This window comes from Pinus tabuliformis, chromosome 2_1, assembly GCF_031772625.1.
Source record: "Pinus tabuliformis cultivar Carrire ecotype Pingquan chromosome 2_1, CPIR1, whole genome shotgun sequence".
Lineage (NCBI taxonomy): Eukaryota > Viridiplantae > Streptophyta > Pinopsida > Pinales > Pinaceae > Pinus > Pinus tabuliformis.
Window position 1 is genome coordinate 245926048 of NC_142299.1, and position 19284 is coordinate 245945331.

Here is a 19284-nt window from a genome sequence, read left to right on the forward strand (position 1 = left end):
GGCATGCTCCATGTGTTTGTCCATTCATGAACAAATCTCCTCGCATGCATTCCTTGTTTGTATGTTCGTGAAATAATCTCCTCGCATGCACTCCTTGTTCCTCCCGTCCATCGTCGCATCATGTCTCATCCATGTACCTATATCTACAATCACTCATAACGAGACAACATCAAATTTAGAAATCTCCTAGTCTACCATGATGCCTTGTGGTTTGCTTTCGGATGCAGGTGACTGAGAGAGAGGACAAGGCTCTAAAAATGCACAGAGCACATTTCGAGCCGGGATGCGAGCTCCGGGTACTATCGGTGAAAATTGTGCAGAGTTCACTAGGAGACTGAGATGGGAAATCCGGATCAACAGTAACTGTCCATGGGATCTGGCTCAGCTGGAGGGAAGATCTACATAATATTTTTCAGGGAGACAGTGCAAGCAGCAGGGGGAGACCGGCATCAAAAACTGTGCAATTTATTCGGGGAGCTGGTAGTGGGCTGTGGGAGGCTGCTTGGAAAATTTGTGCAATTTTTCTAGAGAGCTAGCAATGGGCTGCAGGAGGATGCTGGAAAAAATTGTGCAAAGCTGGGAGGCTAGCCTGCTAGACATCAATGGGCAATTTCTGAGCTGAGCGGGAGGCTGGGCAATTGGGAGACTGCTCATGAAAACTGTGCAGTTTTCGGGATGACCAACAGGCCAACTGTTGGGGTGACTGGCTAAGAAAATTGTGCAATTTTTTAGGGCAGTGCAGCGACATGCAGTGGGTGCCTGTCGGGCATGTCTGTGAAATTTCTTCAGTCAGCGAAAGCGAGCATGCTTGGTAGCTTCTGCGCAATTTTTTGGATTGAGGCCTGGGATCACTGCCTAGTTAAACTCTCTGGTTGACCAACTGGAGGCTTGGTTGATGTGCTTGCGGGCGACGTAGATTGAGATGGCTTGTTGGGAACAGTTGATGCAGGAATAGCCAGAGAATTTGTCTCAGAAGGAGAGCAACATGCAAGGGACAACTAACTAACATTGGGACAGTTGTATGGTACTTAGCAAAAAATACACCAAGCATGGAATGTTACGGCTAGCATGCAACAGCAAGCATGCTAAGGACAATAAGCATGCAAGGGACAACAAGCAAGCAAGATGCAACCAACACATAGGTCAGTATGGAAACATGGTGTAGCAATGGCACATAATGCAATACAATGATGGGTATAGTCATGATTAATGAAGCGTGATGAGATGCAGCATAGTGATGATGGGTGTAGCATGGTGCAGCGCGATGAGGTGCAACATGATGATGAAATGCAGCACAAAGACAGGTGAAGAAGTCACCTTGGAGAATCAGTTGCAACAACATGTTTTCCACTGATCTCATGTATCATCTTCTTAGAGATGATCTATGCTCTTATCTAGATAAGTCAAAGTGTTGACCTCTATTGTAAACGTACTATCTCTCTCTCTCTGCTGAACTATTGAAGAACATATGAGAAGAATTGATCAAGGGTTTCCCCACATTAGGTTTTGTCCCTGGCTAGCGCCACATCTTGTGTCCTCTTGTCTTGGCTTGTCTTCTGCGTTTTATGTTTATGTTCTATTTGCAATTTACTTTAATGTTGATATGATTGCTAATCTGGAAAAGATATTGAGCTAACTGTGAAAATTGAAATAAATTTCTCTAAGCATAGAACATACCTAAAATTAACATGGTATCAGAGCTGAGGTGAAGACAATGCCCAAGCAAGAGTGAAAGAGTAATCATCGAAGATAATTGGGAAAGGACAAAAGGATCAGTGGATTCCTCATCCCTCTTCAAATTAACCGAGGGTGAAGTCAAAGAAAAGAATATTATCAGAATGGCACAACAGAAGTTTCTAATGGCCTACCTAAAGATCACTTCATTGGGAAGTCCAGATCTAAGGGTGGAAGGAAAGGCAGATGCCTTGGTTGCAATAAGTTTGGCCATTATGCGAAGGAGTGTCTGAATGGCAGAGACACATCTCTTGATGAAGATAACAATCATTCCAGGGACATCTTCAATGATCATAGGAATGACAGGTAATGCAGGTCATCAAGGAAATGGTTGACTCTTCAAAGAAAGCAAGGAACCCCATGTATGAAGAATCAAATGTTGTTTTTGATAAGATAAAGAAGAGTTATCTTGTATTGGCCCTCTCCTTCAGATTCTTTGTGGATTTGGGTTATTGATCGTAGTGCTTCAAGGCACCTCATCGGATAGAAGGGTTCTCTCTTGAATCTGGTAGAGACGGAAACAACCGTGGGATTATACTTGGAGTCAATGCCACCTATCCCGGAAAGGGTGTAGGGAATGTTACCCCTCAATTGAATGAGGGTAACTCTATTCAATTACAAGAATCTCTTTTATGTACCTAATCGCAAGAAGAACTTGGTGTCCATCTCAGAAATGGAAGTCAAAGGTTTCAGGGTGGCATTCATCGATGGAAATGTTGTTAAAAGATATAATTTTCAAAGATGCTTTTTCTCATGGGTTCAGGGTTGGCAATTTGTATCAAGTTGCAGGATGGTCCATTGGGGATCATGTCAATTGACATATCGCATTTATAACACCAGAGGTCTACCTATGGGGCCCTACCCGATGTGAGTCAGATGGTGATAGGGATGCCTGAATTCAAGAAGAGCATGAAGGTACATGTATGAGAAGTACCGAAGGAAAATCTTATAAGGGGACCATTCCCCTCATGCAGCAGGTCCACAGGTTTGGAACGACCCTAGGAGTTTGAGATTCATGATCGGGAATCTCATGTATACAGGTAGAAGAAAGCCCTCTATGGCTTGAAGCAAAACACCCTGGGCATAGTATGAGAGGATTGATAGCTGTCTGATGAAGCTGAGATTCACTAGGAGTGAAACCGATCCAAACCATTACCCGAAGGTTGTGGATGATAGACCTCTCATACCAGCACTTACAATACCCTCTATTACTGCTTACATGGAAAACATTGAAAACACATATTACAACAACAACGATAATCTGTGTCTAACTGGTCTTCATGAGGACTCACATCCACTCTGGAATCTCGCAAACACCACTCTTTCACCACCACATCTTCGAGTTGTCACTTGAATTTCATTTAAAACGTAACCACCTCTGACCATTGTTGATGAACATTGCAAGATCAACAATATTGACACCTTGGCTCATTGGGGCTTTCACGATCAGAGCCATCAAGTAATGAACCATCCTATGGACCAACCACCATATGTTGGATATTTCGCTTTCGGCTATCCATCAGTTGCTAGAATGGAGGTATGGATACTGAATGTGTTCAAAAGTTAATCAAATAACTTGGCCTTACTAGCACACAAGAATTGATGTTGCAAACATTGGGGCTTCCAGTTTAAGAACCGCCAACCCTTTTTTATAGCCAAAATTGAAGGAAATAAAAAACTACTTCAACTCACACCACAAATATCAACATGGTTTCACACACAAATCACACTGTCTTCTCAACAAACTCATCTACCAAAATTATTAAAGATCTAGTACGTAGCTTATAAAATAGTGAAATTGAACCCTCATTACAACGACCCACAAACACACCCATGGGATAGGATCAGACTAAGTTGATGTACGAATTCTATGGGAAAATGGTGTTTTATGTTGCCCATATTTGTAGGCCAAGGCCTTGAAAGCATAACAACATTGCTTTTTATTGTAATATGGGGCCTTGCACACATTTGTTACAGGAGAATAATCCACTGACGAGAACTTCATGCTATAGGGCTTGTTAATTGGGTGCATATAGTTGATGACCTCCCGTGAGCATAAGAAACATAGAAAACATGAATCCAAGGAGACACAACTCACTGTAGATCAACAGATTATGCAATATACTAAAGCAAAATACAAGATCTACTTCTACAACAAACTTTGCGGAAGCTTAATCGAATATGAACAAGATCAAATAGAACACATAACTAAGAATGAGAAAGCAATCACACATGAACACAAAAGAATACTCTAGGGAAAGCCTCAGCCTAAAACCCCGCTATTTGTATTATCATACAAGTGGAAATATCTCAGGATTATACAAAGCTTTAGCTCACAAGCTATCCAGCTCTCAGTACAATCCCTCACTGTCGTTCATAAACAGTCAAAGGCTTCTCACAAACCTTCTCCTCTGCCCTCCAACCCTCCTATTTCCTTGCGTAGCTTCTCCTTGGTCCTCAAGCTGCCACATGTGTGTAATAATCCCTCACACACTGCTCTGACCTTTGAAATAATTGCACAAACCTGAAGGAGGTAATTCCTTCTGCATGGATGAGTTTCCTATATAGGAAAATTCCTCCAACTTATAGTACATTGTCCATTCCTTTAATCTCAAGTGGGTCTTTCTTTGAACTGACATGCATGAGTTATTTATGAGAGAATACTCAGTTATCTAGAGAACACTAGTTGCATGCATGAATGCATTAACTGACTGAACTCACAATTAATTCCTCCAGTTGTTTGGAACTAATTTAACTAGACTTAACTCAGTTAACTAAGCTAACTAATTACAACTCAAATACAACTCATCCTTATCTCCTTAATTAAGAGATAACTTCCTCAATCAATGGAGAAACTGTTGCATGTCTTCACATAGACTACATGTTTGATTTTCTACAACTAATTAACTCAAGATGAATTAATTAATTATTTTTCAAACAACTGTTGAGACCAAATTCAAATTTTACTTCTCAATTTTAGTTCAGGGACTAACTAAAATTGGAATCTATCCCGAAATGCTATTTATAGCAATGCTATTTTTGGCATTTCTATTTTATCATTCATTGTTGCTATTTCCAACACTGGTACCTAAGATGCTATTTATAGCATTTGTTGTTGTTATTTTCAGCACTCCCTCTCAACAAGAAAGATATTCAACTCAAACCCGATCCTGAACCTTTGGAATGTTCTGCATGCAACACTTCTCCCTAGTGTTGTTGCTCCAGCAAGTATAGAAACAAAAAATATCCAACCTGAATCAGAATGATGCCTCTATCATCAAAGTCTTTGACTGTTATTGCCTCTGTCAACTGAAAAACTCTGCACCTCTGTGCTCTTCAGTATGTAATTGCTCTAGCCTCTGTCACTTTGATTTCTGACTGCATCAATCCATTGATTCCTGCTGCTGCATCCGTGCTATTGCTGGTCGTATCTCCCAGCACTACATCCGCACTGCACCTCCTCTCATCATGTTGCATCGTGCTGCCCATTGCTGCATTGCAACTCAGTTACTGAGAAATAAGTAACTGATCTCCCAACTGAGCTCCCTATTGGGCTAGAAACATCCTCTAATGTTGATGCTTCCTCTGCCGCTCCATCCACATCTGTCTTTACCCACTCAACCAGTCTTGCTACTCCCCATCAGGGCTCTCGTAGCAAGGTCTAATCAAAGAGGTTGGTTACCTTAATGATCCTGCCCCTATTCTAGCCTTCTTGGGATTGTCACTCCACATCGCCCCACCTCTTACCTAGAGGTATGGATGCATGTGATCCCTCTGCCCACTTGACTCAAAATTTCCCCCTACTGGAGGTCTCTGCATGAGTGGATGCCTCCACTCGGTCTCCTCTCTGCATCTCCAATTGTGGCTCCTCCACAATTATTTGAGACTTCTTCTGGGTCTACATGTTGAGAGGTAATTTACTCTCCCTCTAAACCACCAAGTATCTAATCTTTGCCTTGCTCCTCAAGGCTTTGCATGCATCTTTTACCTCAAGTGCACATAGGTTCTTGACTAGCACTCCAATCTGTTTCATCTTTCCCGCCATCACGAAATTTTCTAGAAAAAAGAGCTGATTTTAAATCAACAATATCTCCCTCATCCGAACTCCGATTCAGCCGATTTTTTTTTAATTTGGGTATTTTTTGCAAGGAATCCAAATCTTCCATTTGTTTCTAAAAATTTTGCACAAAAATTTTCATATCTGCTCTGAAAAATCGCGGCCCAAAACGCAAAACTTCAAAATGTCCTCTAGTATATTGTTCTCAACTCCGATAACCTTTGCTCCGATACCATGTAGAATTTCCCACTGTAGATCAACAGATTATGCAATATAGTAAAACAAAATACAAGATCTACTTCTACAACAAACTTTGCGGAAGCTTAATCGAATATGAGCAAGATCAAATAGAACACATATAACTGAGAATGAGAAAGCAATAACACATGAACACAGAAAAATACTCTGGGAAAGCCTCAACCTAAAACCCCGCTATCTGTATTATTATACAAGTGGAAATATCTCAGGATTACACAAAGCTTTAGCTCACAAGCTATCCTCTCTCAGTACAATCCCTCACTGCTACTCATAGACAGTCAAAGGTTTCTCACAAACCTTCTCCTCTGCCCTCCAAGCCTCCTATTTCCTTGCACAGTTTCTCCTTGGTCCTCAAGCTGCCACCTCTGTGTAATAATCCCTCACGCACTGCTCTGACCTTTGAAATAATTGCACAAACCTGAAGGAAATAATTCCTTCTACACGGATGAGTTTCCTATATAGGAAAATTCCTCCAACTAATAGTACAATGTCCCTTCGTTTAATCTCAACTAGGTCTTTCTCTGAACTGACATGCATGAGTTATTTATGAGAGAATATTCAGTTATCTAGAGAACACTAGTTGCATGCATGTATGCATTAACTGACTGAACTCACAATTAGCTCCTCCAACTGTTTGGAACTAGTTTAACTGGACTTAACTCAGTTAACTGAGCTAACTAATTACAACTCATCCTTATCTCCTTAATTAAGGGATAACCTCCTTAATCAATGGAGAAACTATTGCATGTCTTCACATAGACTTCATGTTTGATTTTCTACAGCTAATTAACTCAAGATGAATTAATTTATTATTTTTCAAACAGCTGCTGAGACCAAATTCGAATTTTACTTCTCAATTTTAGTCTAGGGACTAACTAAAATTGGAATCTATCCCGAAATGCTATTTATAGCAATGCTATTTTTAGCATTTCTATTTTATCATTCCTTGTTGCTATTTCCAACACTGGTACCTGAGATGCTATTTATAGCATTTCTTGTTGCCATTTTCAACACTCACATCCAGGATTTGAGACCCGACTCTTCACTGTCATGGTATTCTTAGTAACACTACCAAGCTAGTTATTGGTAACTGAAAGTTCCTGGGCATTGGTGGGTTTATGTAGGGAATCTGCCATGTAGAGTAGAGAGACCAGTAGTGGCGCCAATGGTGGAATTTTTCCCAAATGATCCAAGGCATTCCGATGACGTGGAAGATGCTAAGATTCATGATCACATCCAGGGTAGGCCGAGCACTCCATCTCAAAACATCACACCCCATCGTTTGTGGAAAGTTGCCCAATTTGCAAAGCCCTAAAATGGGTAGCGTTGTCGATGTGAGCATTAAAATGTTAAGGTCTTGCATGAACAATTTGACCCATCTGTAATGTATACTGAATTCGAATCTGATGGCTACGATTCCCAGTATTGAAGACAAGGCTAGCACAACTATCATTTCTTGGCAGGCTTTGGCATGCCAATTGTCTTTGGTGGTGCTAGAAGGCTAGAATATGTTATCCGCAGATTACAACAAATTTCCTGGGACAATACACTTAACACAGACACAGACATGGATCAAACTCAACACAAAATAATATCTAAGCTACGCCTACTCTATATACACAGTAGGAATTTAATCTTAAGAATTCTTCCATCTTCCTAACCTTTCCCGCAAGGGAATTAAGCTAGAAAAGGCTCTGATACCATGTTAGAATTTGAGATTGAGAGCAGAGAGAGAAATTGCACACAACCAATTACACTCTTGATATCTTTATTGATCACAACAGTTACAAATATATATGACATAAAATACTGACTTCGACACATCTAGATCATGACTACAACTCATACATAGGAAACAACAACTTCTAGATTGATGCTTGGGAACTCTCAATGACAACACATGGAAGCATTACTTCCATTATTCCAAAAAAACACCTAATATAAAACAAGCTTTTGCTTTCATGTTGACTTAAACAAGTATTGGAGCATTGTCTAGACCTTCAAAAGAAACACACTCCATAAATTGGAGCTTCTACATTCGAATCTGATGGCTACGATTCCCAGTATTGAAGACAAGGCTAGCACAACTATCATTTCTTGGCAGGCTTTGGCATGCCAATTGTCTTTGGTGGTGCTAGAAGGCTAGAATATGTTATCCGCAGATTACAACAAATTTCCTGGGACAATACACTCAACACAGACACAGACATGGATCAAACTCAACACAAAATAATATCTAAGCTACGCCTACTCTATATACACAGTAGGAATTTAATCTTAAGAATTCTTCCATCTTCCTAACCTTTCCCGCAAGGGAATTAAGCTAGAAAAAGCTCTGATACCATGTTAGAATTTGAGATTGAGAGCAGAGAGAGAAATTGCACACAACCAATTACACTCTTGATATCTTTATTGATCACAACAGTTACAAATATATATGACATAAAATACTGACTTCGACACATCTAGATCACGACTACAACTCATACATAGGAAACAACAACTTCTAGATTGATGCTTGGGAACTCTCAATGACAACTCATGACAACACATGGAAGCATTACTTCCATTATTCCAAAAAAACACCTAATATAAAACAAGCTTTTGCTTTCATGTTGACTTAAACAAGTATTAGAGCATTGTCTAGACCTTCAAAAGAAACACACTCCATAAATTGGAGCTTCTACATTCAAATAAGGAAGAAGATGAACAAAAGGATTGACAAAAATGACAAAGAAAATGGCAGATAGAGTACCTTGAGCTCTATCTTGTTGTAGAACTTTAATTTAGCTCTTTGAGCCACTAATTTCATCCTCTATAGGTTGAATATGCTATCCCTTCTCAATCAAGATGTCCATTATTGATGATAATTAGGCCACCAATTGATTATAACACACTTTCAATTACACCATTGTATCCTAGAGTGCCTTGAATTCTAAGGCAGTGATGCATATAATGTTTCACATGCCAATGATGGCTTTTAAAGGTATCCTTTCCAATTTCCTAAATTCAACCTTCCCAAGCCAAAAACCATCAAAGACCAAATACACAAGGCCAAACCCCACATAGTGTCTTTTCTCAAGATTAAGAGAAGGAAACGTCCCGACAGCTTAATCAACTCAAACCAAAAAAACAAAACATTGCATGTTTTACCATATCTCTACCTAAAAAGTAGCTACATGAGAACAAAAAAAAGATATTCAATGTTAAAGCAACTAATTTGAATTTGAAACCATTGCAATCTAAACTTGTTACGCTGTAAGGCGTTTCCCTCTGAAATGAACTCCCCCAAATGCCTTTCTGTCCTAATCTTAGCCATCAGATCTATTGTTAGACGATTCAAGAATAATCAACTGTCTAATTCAATAAAAATTCTTATAAAACATTAAAAAAAACTTTTAAAAACCTTAACGTATTAGTTAATAATTATTTAAAAAAAAATCGTTTCTATTAACTGCCCAACGGTTTACCTAATCACCCTAATCAACCCAACCTCTATCCTGCATGCAGATAGCCGCGTTTGATGCAGAGGAGGGCGCTGAATTGCTGCAGAGGAAGGCGAGCGACCTGCAGAGGAGGGTTTGGGTAGAGGATTGCAAGAGGATGACGCAGAGGACGAGGGGCCTTCTTTTTGGCTGCACGAGGGCCACGTAGATCGTTGCAGGAGGAGGAGGGCCAGGAGGATGACGATGGCTGCAATGACAAATAATTAGGAGGGCCAGGAGCATGACGATGGCTACAATGACAAATAATTAGTTGGTCGTGTGTGTTTCTTTTTGAAACTAATGCAGAGTTCTTATTTTTGTTTATCAGGTTAAATCTTCAAAGAAAATGAACCTGATAGTATTATGATACAGTTAATTTTAAGTTTTATTTCTTTCTGACTTTTCCAATGTACTGCATATTCCTTTGCTTTATCTAAATCTTCAATTTTCATGGAGGCTTGGTCCAGAGCGATCATAGCTGGTATTAGGCCTTTATATGGATATCTTGCAGGGATTATTGTCATATAGCCTTTATGTGTTCAATGTCTGGTCATGAATGAGGTGGGTGTTTTGTTTGTTATAAATGACACCAAGCTTGCCATGTTGTCAATCATTAACATTCTTTGCATGAGGCTTTTATGAGATACATTTCTTTATCTGAATCTCCAATCTTCATGGAGGCTCGGTTAGAAAACCAACCTTTTTTTCCATTTATTTCATTGCTCTGTTTTGACAGGACAAGCCATGGTTGCTGTCATTTTGGAGTTCAGGATTTGCTCATCTATCACTTTTTTAGACTTTACCCTACTCTGCTAACTAGCACACCCTTCACATGCTAGGCTGCATTACAAATAAGTCAGAGTGTAGAGGATAAATTGAGGAAGTAGTCTGCAAGCCCTTGGTGATGGTTTTTAGCTGTCCGGAGTGGAGTTTCACCATTTGATGATAAAGTGATCCTGAAGATCTGTTTGAAAGTTGCTCGTTCGGTCTTTGTCACGCCCCCCTGAAGTAATGGCACTCCCAGGTCTTGACCTTCAACCTTGTTATACCAACCTCCGTTTTTGTTTTATTTCAAGTGTCCGTAATCTTGTTTGTTATAAATGACACCAAGCTTGTCGTGTTCTCAATCATTAACATTCTTTACATGAGGCTTTTATGAGATACATTTCTTTATCTGAATCTTCAAAGCTCATGGTTATTGATATGCACAATGACAACTCGTTACATGAAATGGCATAATTATATCAACTGGCTTGTGCATTTCTCCTTATGCTAAATACATGTTCTGTTATAGGCTCATTCATAAATGATGGGGCTTATTATGTCCAAGGACTGTAGACATTTATACTTCCTTATGGTGGCTATAGTCTCTTTCCCATGCTCCATTATTTCCAATCCCTTCTCTAAAAGTTGTTCATTCGGTCTTTGTCTCGCCCCCCTGAAGTAATGGCGCTCCCAGGTCTTGACCTTCAATTCAAACTCGATGTGATTGTATAGCTTGAGTGGGCCTAATGGTTATAGAGTTGCAGCTTACAAAGGATTTGGCATAACTAGGACAGGTTAACAAAGAAAATAACATCTTATATTAATAATTATGTGACTTAAATATAGGTTTCTGTAAATACAGGGATTCAATCTTGTGGGATTCCCTCAATTGTGACTTCAAAATAGGTTTGTTGTAAGATTTACACGTAACCTTATCCATTTCCTTCGAGACATGTTGCCTAAGCTCAGACATCACAATTTATCATAATAAATTGGTTACATTAACACAAGAAACCTTTTTTGTGGATTTGAGCACAATCTGATTCACATCCCTGCCTCTTTTTCTTGTTGTAATCTCACAAGTAACCTTGTTATACATACATTTCTTTATCTGAATCTTCAATCTTCATGGAGGCTCAGTTAGACAACCAACCTTTTTTTCCATTTATTTCATTGCTTTGTTTTGACAGGACAAGCCATGGTTCTTGTCATTTTGGAGTTTAGGATTTGCTCATCTATCGCTTTTTTAGACTTTACCCTACTCTGCTAACTAGCACACCCTTCACATGCTAGGCTGCATTACAAATAAGTCAGAGTGTAGAGGATAAATTGAGGAAGTAGTCTGGTTACAGTGGTGTTGACCAACTCTTGAAAGATCTCGAGTTAACGTCTTTGATTCAAGGCTTTATCACAAAGTTGTGGAGAGAATGGAAGGCAGATGGTTTGATTTTTGGATTCTGAGTTGGATGGGTCAATGAGTTTCAAATATAGTCAAATTCCATGGCCAAATCTGAGAAAACAAGAGAAGGTTGAAGCCTACTCAGATTTCGAATGGTGGGAGAGGGGTTTCATGTGAGTTAACCTCCCAACATGATAAAGGTCAATCCTGATTGCAAAGGCAAGAATACATGCTACAAGTATGATGAAATTGTTGAAAATCATTACATTGCCTTTACCGCGTGGCATGTCAACCCAATGAGAAAACTGGAAGAGTTTAGAGTCTAGATACTTGGGGCCTGTAGAGAGGAGAGCTAAAGCGGGGTTTATAGGAACGATTGACCTTCCATTTTCCAAATCAATCCAAAAACAACAAGGAATAGAAGTGTTTTCAAGATAGTGGGAGAGACATTGTAACAGGGATTGTGGAAAACAAACTTGAAAGTTTGGAAGCCATGATGAAGAGAATTAAGATGTTGGCTCAAATCCTCCAACAAAAACTGACGATGAACATTAAAATGGGATCTGATTTTCTCCATGATGAAGAAATGACTCAAAAGTAACAGACCCGAGGTAATGACTCTACAAATGTTAACCAAAAATGAACGAAGAACATGCATCACAAAAATGACCAGATAGATAATCACAACTCCATTCAATTGAAGCCATGTCAGTTGATGTACTTGATTTCATAGAATATTTTGACAAAGGTGGGAAACAACAAATTACGTGGCTTTGGGAAACTGATAATAGACCATGCTTGGATGGCAGAAAAGGCATTTTACTACAACTAAACTCTACTCTCAAGCCTAAGATAATCACCAATCAATCTCAAGTATGGTATTTCTTACAATTCTTTTCAGCTATTACGTTGAGGAGATCTGAACCACTTGCGGAGGGAACAACTCTCTATGTGACAAAAGGAAGTTTTTGTTTGTTAATAATATGGACAAGTAATCATGTGGAGGAGAGAAATCAAACACTACTAGAATTAAAGCACACCCATTTAGGCATACTTGTTTAATGAGATAGGAGATTTCTCAAGATCTATATATTTAAGGAATGAGACCTTCATTATTCCAGGCATCGACAAGCATATCAATATACATAGCAGCAAGAGAACAACACTTCTCCTTTAGATTCTCCAGAGTGCCCACATAGGAACCCAAGGTAGCCACTCTTCCACTCCAGGAGTACTGCATATCATTTTAGGACATCATTGCTCCTCTTCAGTAGTCTTCCTATCCTAAGAGTGTTTGGTCCAGCTTCTTATGCATCATGTACAGGTCCAGCCGTAGTGAATAAAATTTCTTAAGAGCACCAACCTTTTCATGAGCAGATTCCCAGAGCTGAACAAATTGGGCTTCAAACAAACAGGAACATGCTTGCTTCCATACATAAGAAAATATGGATAACAATGATTTTTGAGTTGTACAAAAAATGGAGAAGCAATAATTGTTTTATCATTATCCATATTAAGTTTAACCTCTCATTGCTATTATAAGGTTTAATACTGAAATGATTATGCTCTAATATGTCTGATTTTGAGTCTGAGTCAGTAAAGAAAAATGCTCAAATGTAACTATGTGCTCCTTCAACAACCATGATGTCATGGTGACTTGGGAGCTCCACAGGCAATTTGTGAATTTCCAACCATTACATTAACCCACTTGCAACTTCTCTCGATAATTCTTTCCTCGCATCTCTATTAGATACTTAATAGACATTTTAACATGGGATAATGTCTAAAACACAGGGAGAACATCAAGGTTTACAATGGAATTTATTGTGAGTATTAAAGTGTTTAGATATTTGTTTTCAGATATTCTAATATGATCCCACTACAACAGAGTGAGGTACAAATGTTGGAGAATTCCTAAAACAAAAAATACTTGTGCCATTTTGACTTCTTTTGAAGTTGAAAATTCTTCAGAGAAAGACGAATTTCTCTATCTCGTAGTTGTTTAAACATTAGGACATAAATAGAAAACTTTAACATCACCAAAATGTTTCTTCTATTTATTAAGCTCATTCTATTTCATAACACACCTTTCATATCTTTCAACAACAAGCAAATTTAATCATTATTAATCATGTTTGCAAATATTACAATTTCTTTATATTATCTATACATTCGATTCTAACATTTTCTTTCTTTTGCAATAGGACATATGGACTCAAAAATAGCACAACTATATAACTATTGGGATGAAATTGAGGCATCAATACTTACACTGCAACATATACAAAACAGATTTCTTCCGGTACCAAATCTAGCAGTACCATTATATCGCCTCCGTCCAACTATACAATTATTACTACAAATAAAATATTCCCTGCAACGCATAAACTACATTCATCAACGTGAAAAAATGCAAAAAATACGAGAAGAATGGCAATCAAGAAATATGCATCTCCAATTACGCATAAATCTCCAATGGTGTTCAGTATGCCATCATTCACCATGCATCTTCGACTAACAATATTTAAATCCCCATGGCAAAGGTAACTTCATTTCCATTCATTCCAATTTCATTTTAACACAACTCACATGCAAAATATTACAAATAAATTTCCACACTTAATTTACATATTACAAATCCTAACAAAATATACATTTTGCAGGTTCATTACTACTTCTTCAGGTCTTCGATGCCTCCAACAAATTTCGATGCAACTTCAAATATGGAATGACAACCACAATGTTCTTCATAATATTATATGTCGTCTCTAACCTCTTCCGTTACAATTTACTACTTGTATTTTCCAACTGAAACTTGAAAAAGGATGTTTCAAGATCAAATACCATTTTGATAGTTTATGTCTTTACAACCAATTCATTATCAATGGGTTTTAACATATTTTTTTAACAAAATCAATTTATTTTAATGAATATAATACATGTTTTAAATATATCTTGATATTAATTAATTTTTTCGTTTAAATAATGATTTCTTAAATAACCCTATCCAAATCGATATGGATACCAGTTGTTGTTCAATTGGATTCATTTGTTTACCTTCACCTTTAACTAGGCAATCGATATCCAGATACAAAGGTGTCTAAACAACTTCAATGGCTATTTATCATTATTTTTATTCCATTTTATAGCCACTTTAACCCTCGAATAGGGTTTTAGGCATGGCTTCCTCAATTGAAACTCATTATCATCGACCCTTGCTTTCAAAAATGCCCATTCACATTTCAATATTCTTCCACACTCTATGCCTTACAACGTTTCCTTTGCAACATTAGGTGCAAATGCTAGTAAGATCCAAATCCAAATATAAACAACAGTAGTGTCTAAAATGATACAGTGGACCTCAAGTCCATTAAGCCTTTTCAACTTTGTGTTAATAAGTGCACCTCAAGTCTCCATTAAGCCTTTTCAACTTTGCATTAATAAAAACACTCACTTGAACCTACCCATTTTGTTAATAAAATTATATTGTAATGCAAATAAAAATGATATTAATCTATTTCAAAAGTTTATATATTTATACTTATATAGTTTAAAAAAAATCTCACATTCAAATTGAAACAAACTGAAAACTGAAATCCTAATGAGATCACCTCTATACACTTCAGCAAACAAAAGTGCTGGAGAAACTAGCGGAAAGGCGTTCTCTACGTGCCTCTTATCTGGTCTTTCTTCTTAATTGTGGACACACCTTATCTCATTGCCTTCTCGAATGCACAACCCCTCGTATAAGGTTTGCTTGGACAAGGGAAAACGCACTTTCCTCCATTCATTTATCATCATACAGCAAACTATATAATGACCATCAATTCAGAGAAGCGTTCCAATTCAGTGCTGCCCCTTCCATGAAGGCCTGCACCAGTATGACGGTTTAAGCAATTTTGCAGAGTTTAGGGTTGTTAACTATAAACTCTATCGATGGCGGAAACTCTCAAGGTCTCACCGTGCTTCTCTTACAGTTTGCACAATTACATTGGCCGTCATAAGTATAGTAGCAGGAGGAGCAAGGAAGGGATTTCGCTGAATTCGTTTAATGGATTGAAGGCTTTGGCTGGTTTTCCTCTACGCTCACCATCAATCCAGGGTTTCAGAGCCAATGACTTGATGCTTTGCAAGGCCTCTGGTTCAACCTCCACCAGTGTCCGTGGAAGAACACTGATCGTTTCCATGGCTGCAGATGGTCAGTATTATTGGTTATGCTTTTGAGTTTTCATTTCATTTTTTCGCAGGATTTGACTCTGCTGGCGAGATGAGAGATTGGAGTCAACTCGAGTATTGGCAGACAGTCTTGTTTCTATGTCCATAACTACTTTACTAACTCAACACGCTTAAGTTTCTTGCACACTGACATTGCACTTTTTGCTATCGTGTGGTCCTTTAAGAGGAATGAGTTGTGATTCATCTCAGATGTTTTCTTTCCCTTAGAAATTCTTATTTATATCATGTTTAGGAGCTTCTCTGCATTTGTTATGTGTCCAAATTTCCCTTTGCATTGATTTTTTTGGTGAACAGGACCATCACGGGACGTGCCACTGTCAGAATATAGAAATATTGGAATTATGGCCCACATAGATGCAGGGAAAACCACTACTACAGAGAGGATTCTTTACTATACAGGCAAAAACTATAAAATTGGGGAGGTTCACGAGGGCACAGCTACTATGGACTGGATGGAGCAGGAGCAAGAAAGAGGCATAACTATTACTTCTGCTGCAACTACATGTGCATGGAATGATCATCGTATAAACATTATTGATACTCCTGGACATGTGGACTTCACACTCGAAGTGGAACGTGCCCTTAGAGTTCTTGACGGTTCTATCTGTCTATTTGACAGTGTTGCTGGTGTTGAGCCGCAGTCAGAGACTGTATGGAGACAAGCAGATAGGTATGGTGTTCCCAGAATTTGTTTTGTTAACAAAATGGATCGACTTGGAGCAAACTTTTTCAGGACAAGGGACATGATAGTAACAAACCTAGGGGCAAAACCTCTTGTTCTGCAAATTCCCATTGGGGCGGAGGAACATTTTCAGGGACTTATTGATTTGGTGAAAATGAAGGCTGTGTTGTGGTCTGGAGAGGAATTGGGTGCGAAGTTTAGCTATGAGGATATTCCAGCAGACCTTCTAGATTTAGCCACAGAATATAGGAATCAAATGATTGAAACCATAGTAGAACTTGATGATGATGCGATGGAGAAATATCTCGAGGGAGAGGAACCCGACGAGAAAACAATCAAGAGATTGATCAGAAAGGGCACCATATCTATCAGTTTTGTTCCCGTTCTTTGTGGCTCAGCATTTAAGAACAAGGGTGTGCAGCCTTTATTGGATGCTGTTGTGGATTATTTGCCTTCCCCTGTTGACTTGCCACCAATGAAGGGAACAGATGTTGATGATCCAGAAGTAACCCTAGAAAGGCGTGCTAGTGATGATGAACCATTTGCCGGACTTGCTTTTAAAATTATGACAGATCCCTTTGTAGGATCTCTTACATTTGTCCGAGTTTACTCTGGCGTCCTCACAGCTGGATCATATGTACTTAATTCCAACAAAGGGAAGAAAGAAAGAATTGGACGTTTATTACGAATGCATGCAATTAGTCGAGATGATGTCAAGATTGCTGTGACAGGGGATATAGTAGCACTTGCTGGTTTGAAGGATACAATAACAGGAGAGACTCTTTGTGATCCTGATAAGCCAGTTGTGCTGGAGAGAATGGACTTTCCTGAACCTGTTATTAAAGTCGCAATTGAACCGAAAACAAAAGCTGATGTGGACAAGATGTCTATGGGTCTTGTCAAGCTTGCTCAGGAAGATCCTTCTTTTCACTTCTCAAGAGATGAAGAGAGCAATCAAACTGTTATTGAAGGTATGGGGGAGTTGCATCTTGAAATCATTGTTGACCGTTTGAAGAGAGAATTCAAGGTATCGCTTTTTTCTTTCTTTCATCTGGTTTTATATACGAGAAAGTAAATTTTTCTAATTTATTTTACTTTGTTGGAATTTTGTCTTTCTGTGCACATTTAAATATATCGTAGCTAATGTTTTTTCCCAGGTCGAGGCTAATGTCGGTGCTCCTCAAGTAAACTACAGAGAAAGCATCTCAAAGATTGCAGAGACTAAGTATGTGCACAAGAAACAATCAGGTGGTCAAGGTCAGTTTGCAGATATAACTGTAAGATTTGAACCTCTGGAACCTGGCAGTGGCTATGAGTTCAAGAGTGAGATTAAGGGTGGAGTAGTGCCCAAAGAGTATATTCCAGGTGTTATGAAGGGATTGGAAGAATGTATGAGCAATGGTATTCTAGCAGGCTATCCTGTTGTCGATGTGCGGGCTGTCCTTACAAATGGATCCTATCATGAGGTAGACTCCAGTGCACTAGCATTCCAGCTTGCAGCTCGTGGTGCTTTCAGGGAGGGCATCAGAAAGTCAGGTCCAAAGTTGCTAGAACCTATAATGAAGGTAGAAGTTGTAACACCTGAGGAGCATCTAGGGGATGTTATTGGTGATATTAATTCAAGGCGTGGTCAGATCAACACTTTTGCTGACAAGCCAGGAGGACTGAAGGTATGCATTCTATGATAGCGATAATTTTATTGGCTTTGTTGTTTTTCTTTTTGTTAATATACAGATCTCTTAGATTTCAAATAAATCACACAATTTTAGGCAAATGGACTGAAGTTTATGCTTGAAACATGTTTTCCTTAACACTGTAGTACCTTGAAAGGATCATGCTAATAGTCACTGGGGATGCAGGTGATTGATGCTTTGGTGCCACTGGCAGAGATGTTTCAGTACGTGAGTACACTCCGTAGTATGACCAAAGGCCGTGCATCTTATACTATGCAACTTGCTAAGTTTGATGTTGTACCTCAGCATATACAAAACCAACTTTCTTCAAAGGTGCAAGAGGTGGCTGCTTGAAAATTTGTAAAATTTCTATGAATTAGTATTAATTGGCTATCCATGCCAAACCTGTACTTTGGTTTCTTCTTCACATACACATCACAAAGTATTGTAGTCTTACCTATTTGGATTGATTCATTGGTAAATTGAACCAAAAGGCAAGCTCAATCTTATCTTTGCATCAGTGTTTGTGATGTAAATGAAAACCAATGTTTCAGATTTTTCTCAGCAAAAAATTTACAGTATTTCTTGATATCCTTTCTTTCCATGTATTGCTATACCTGACAGAGGAAGCAATAGTTATTCCTATTCTGTAATAGCCAACAAGACTGGCTCAAGATAAGATACAAGTAACAATAATTATCTTTCCAACACTCAGCTTTTTGTAGTGTGATGCAAAACAAGGATATTTCTTGTTATCTGGAACAGTGATAAGTTATGTTCTCCATTGCATGATTCATCCAGTTTTGTCCATGACCAAGTACAATCATACATTCAGTATCAACCATATATGTGCATGAACCTTGCAAATGCTAAATTGTTTTAATTTAAGTGTCTAAGATGCCTACAACACATAAATCCTGGATACAAGGGACCTTTTGGATGTGTCACATTTCATACCCCTTTCTGTTTTTTCACAAAAAAAATATTTCACATAA

General features: G+C 38.5%; 1 protein-coding gene across 1 annotated transcript; it reads left to right on the plus strand.

The window, feature by feature from the left end:
* Positions 1 to 15438: 15438 nt before the first annotated feature.
* LOC149199606 (elongation factor G-2, chloroplastic-like) lies at positions 15439 to 18999 on the plus strand. The gene is made up of 4 exons (XM_089402506.1): positions 15439 to 15896; positions 16229 to 17643; positions 17774 to 18286; positions 18476 to 18999. The coding sequence occupies exons 1-4, from the start codon at positions 15635 to 15637 to the stop codon at positions 18641 to 18643; spliced, it is 2358 nt and encodes a 785-aa protein (XP_089258632.1). The 5' UTR covers positions 15439 to 15634; the 3' UTR covers positions 18644 to 18999.
* Positions 19000 to 19284: the final 285 nt, after the last annotated feature.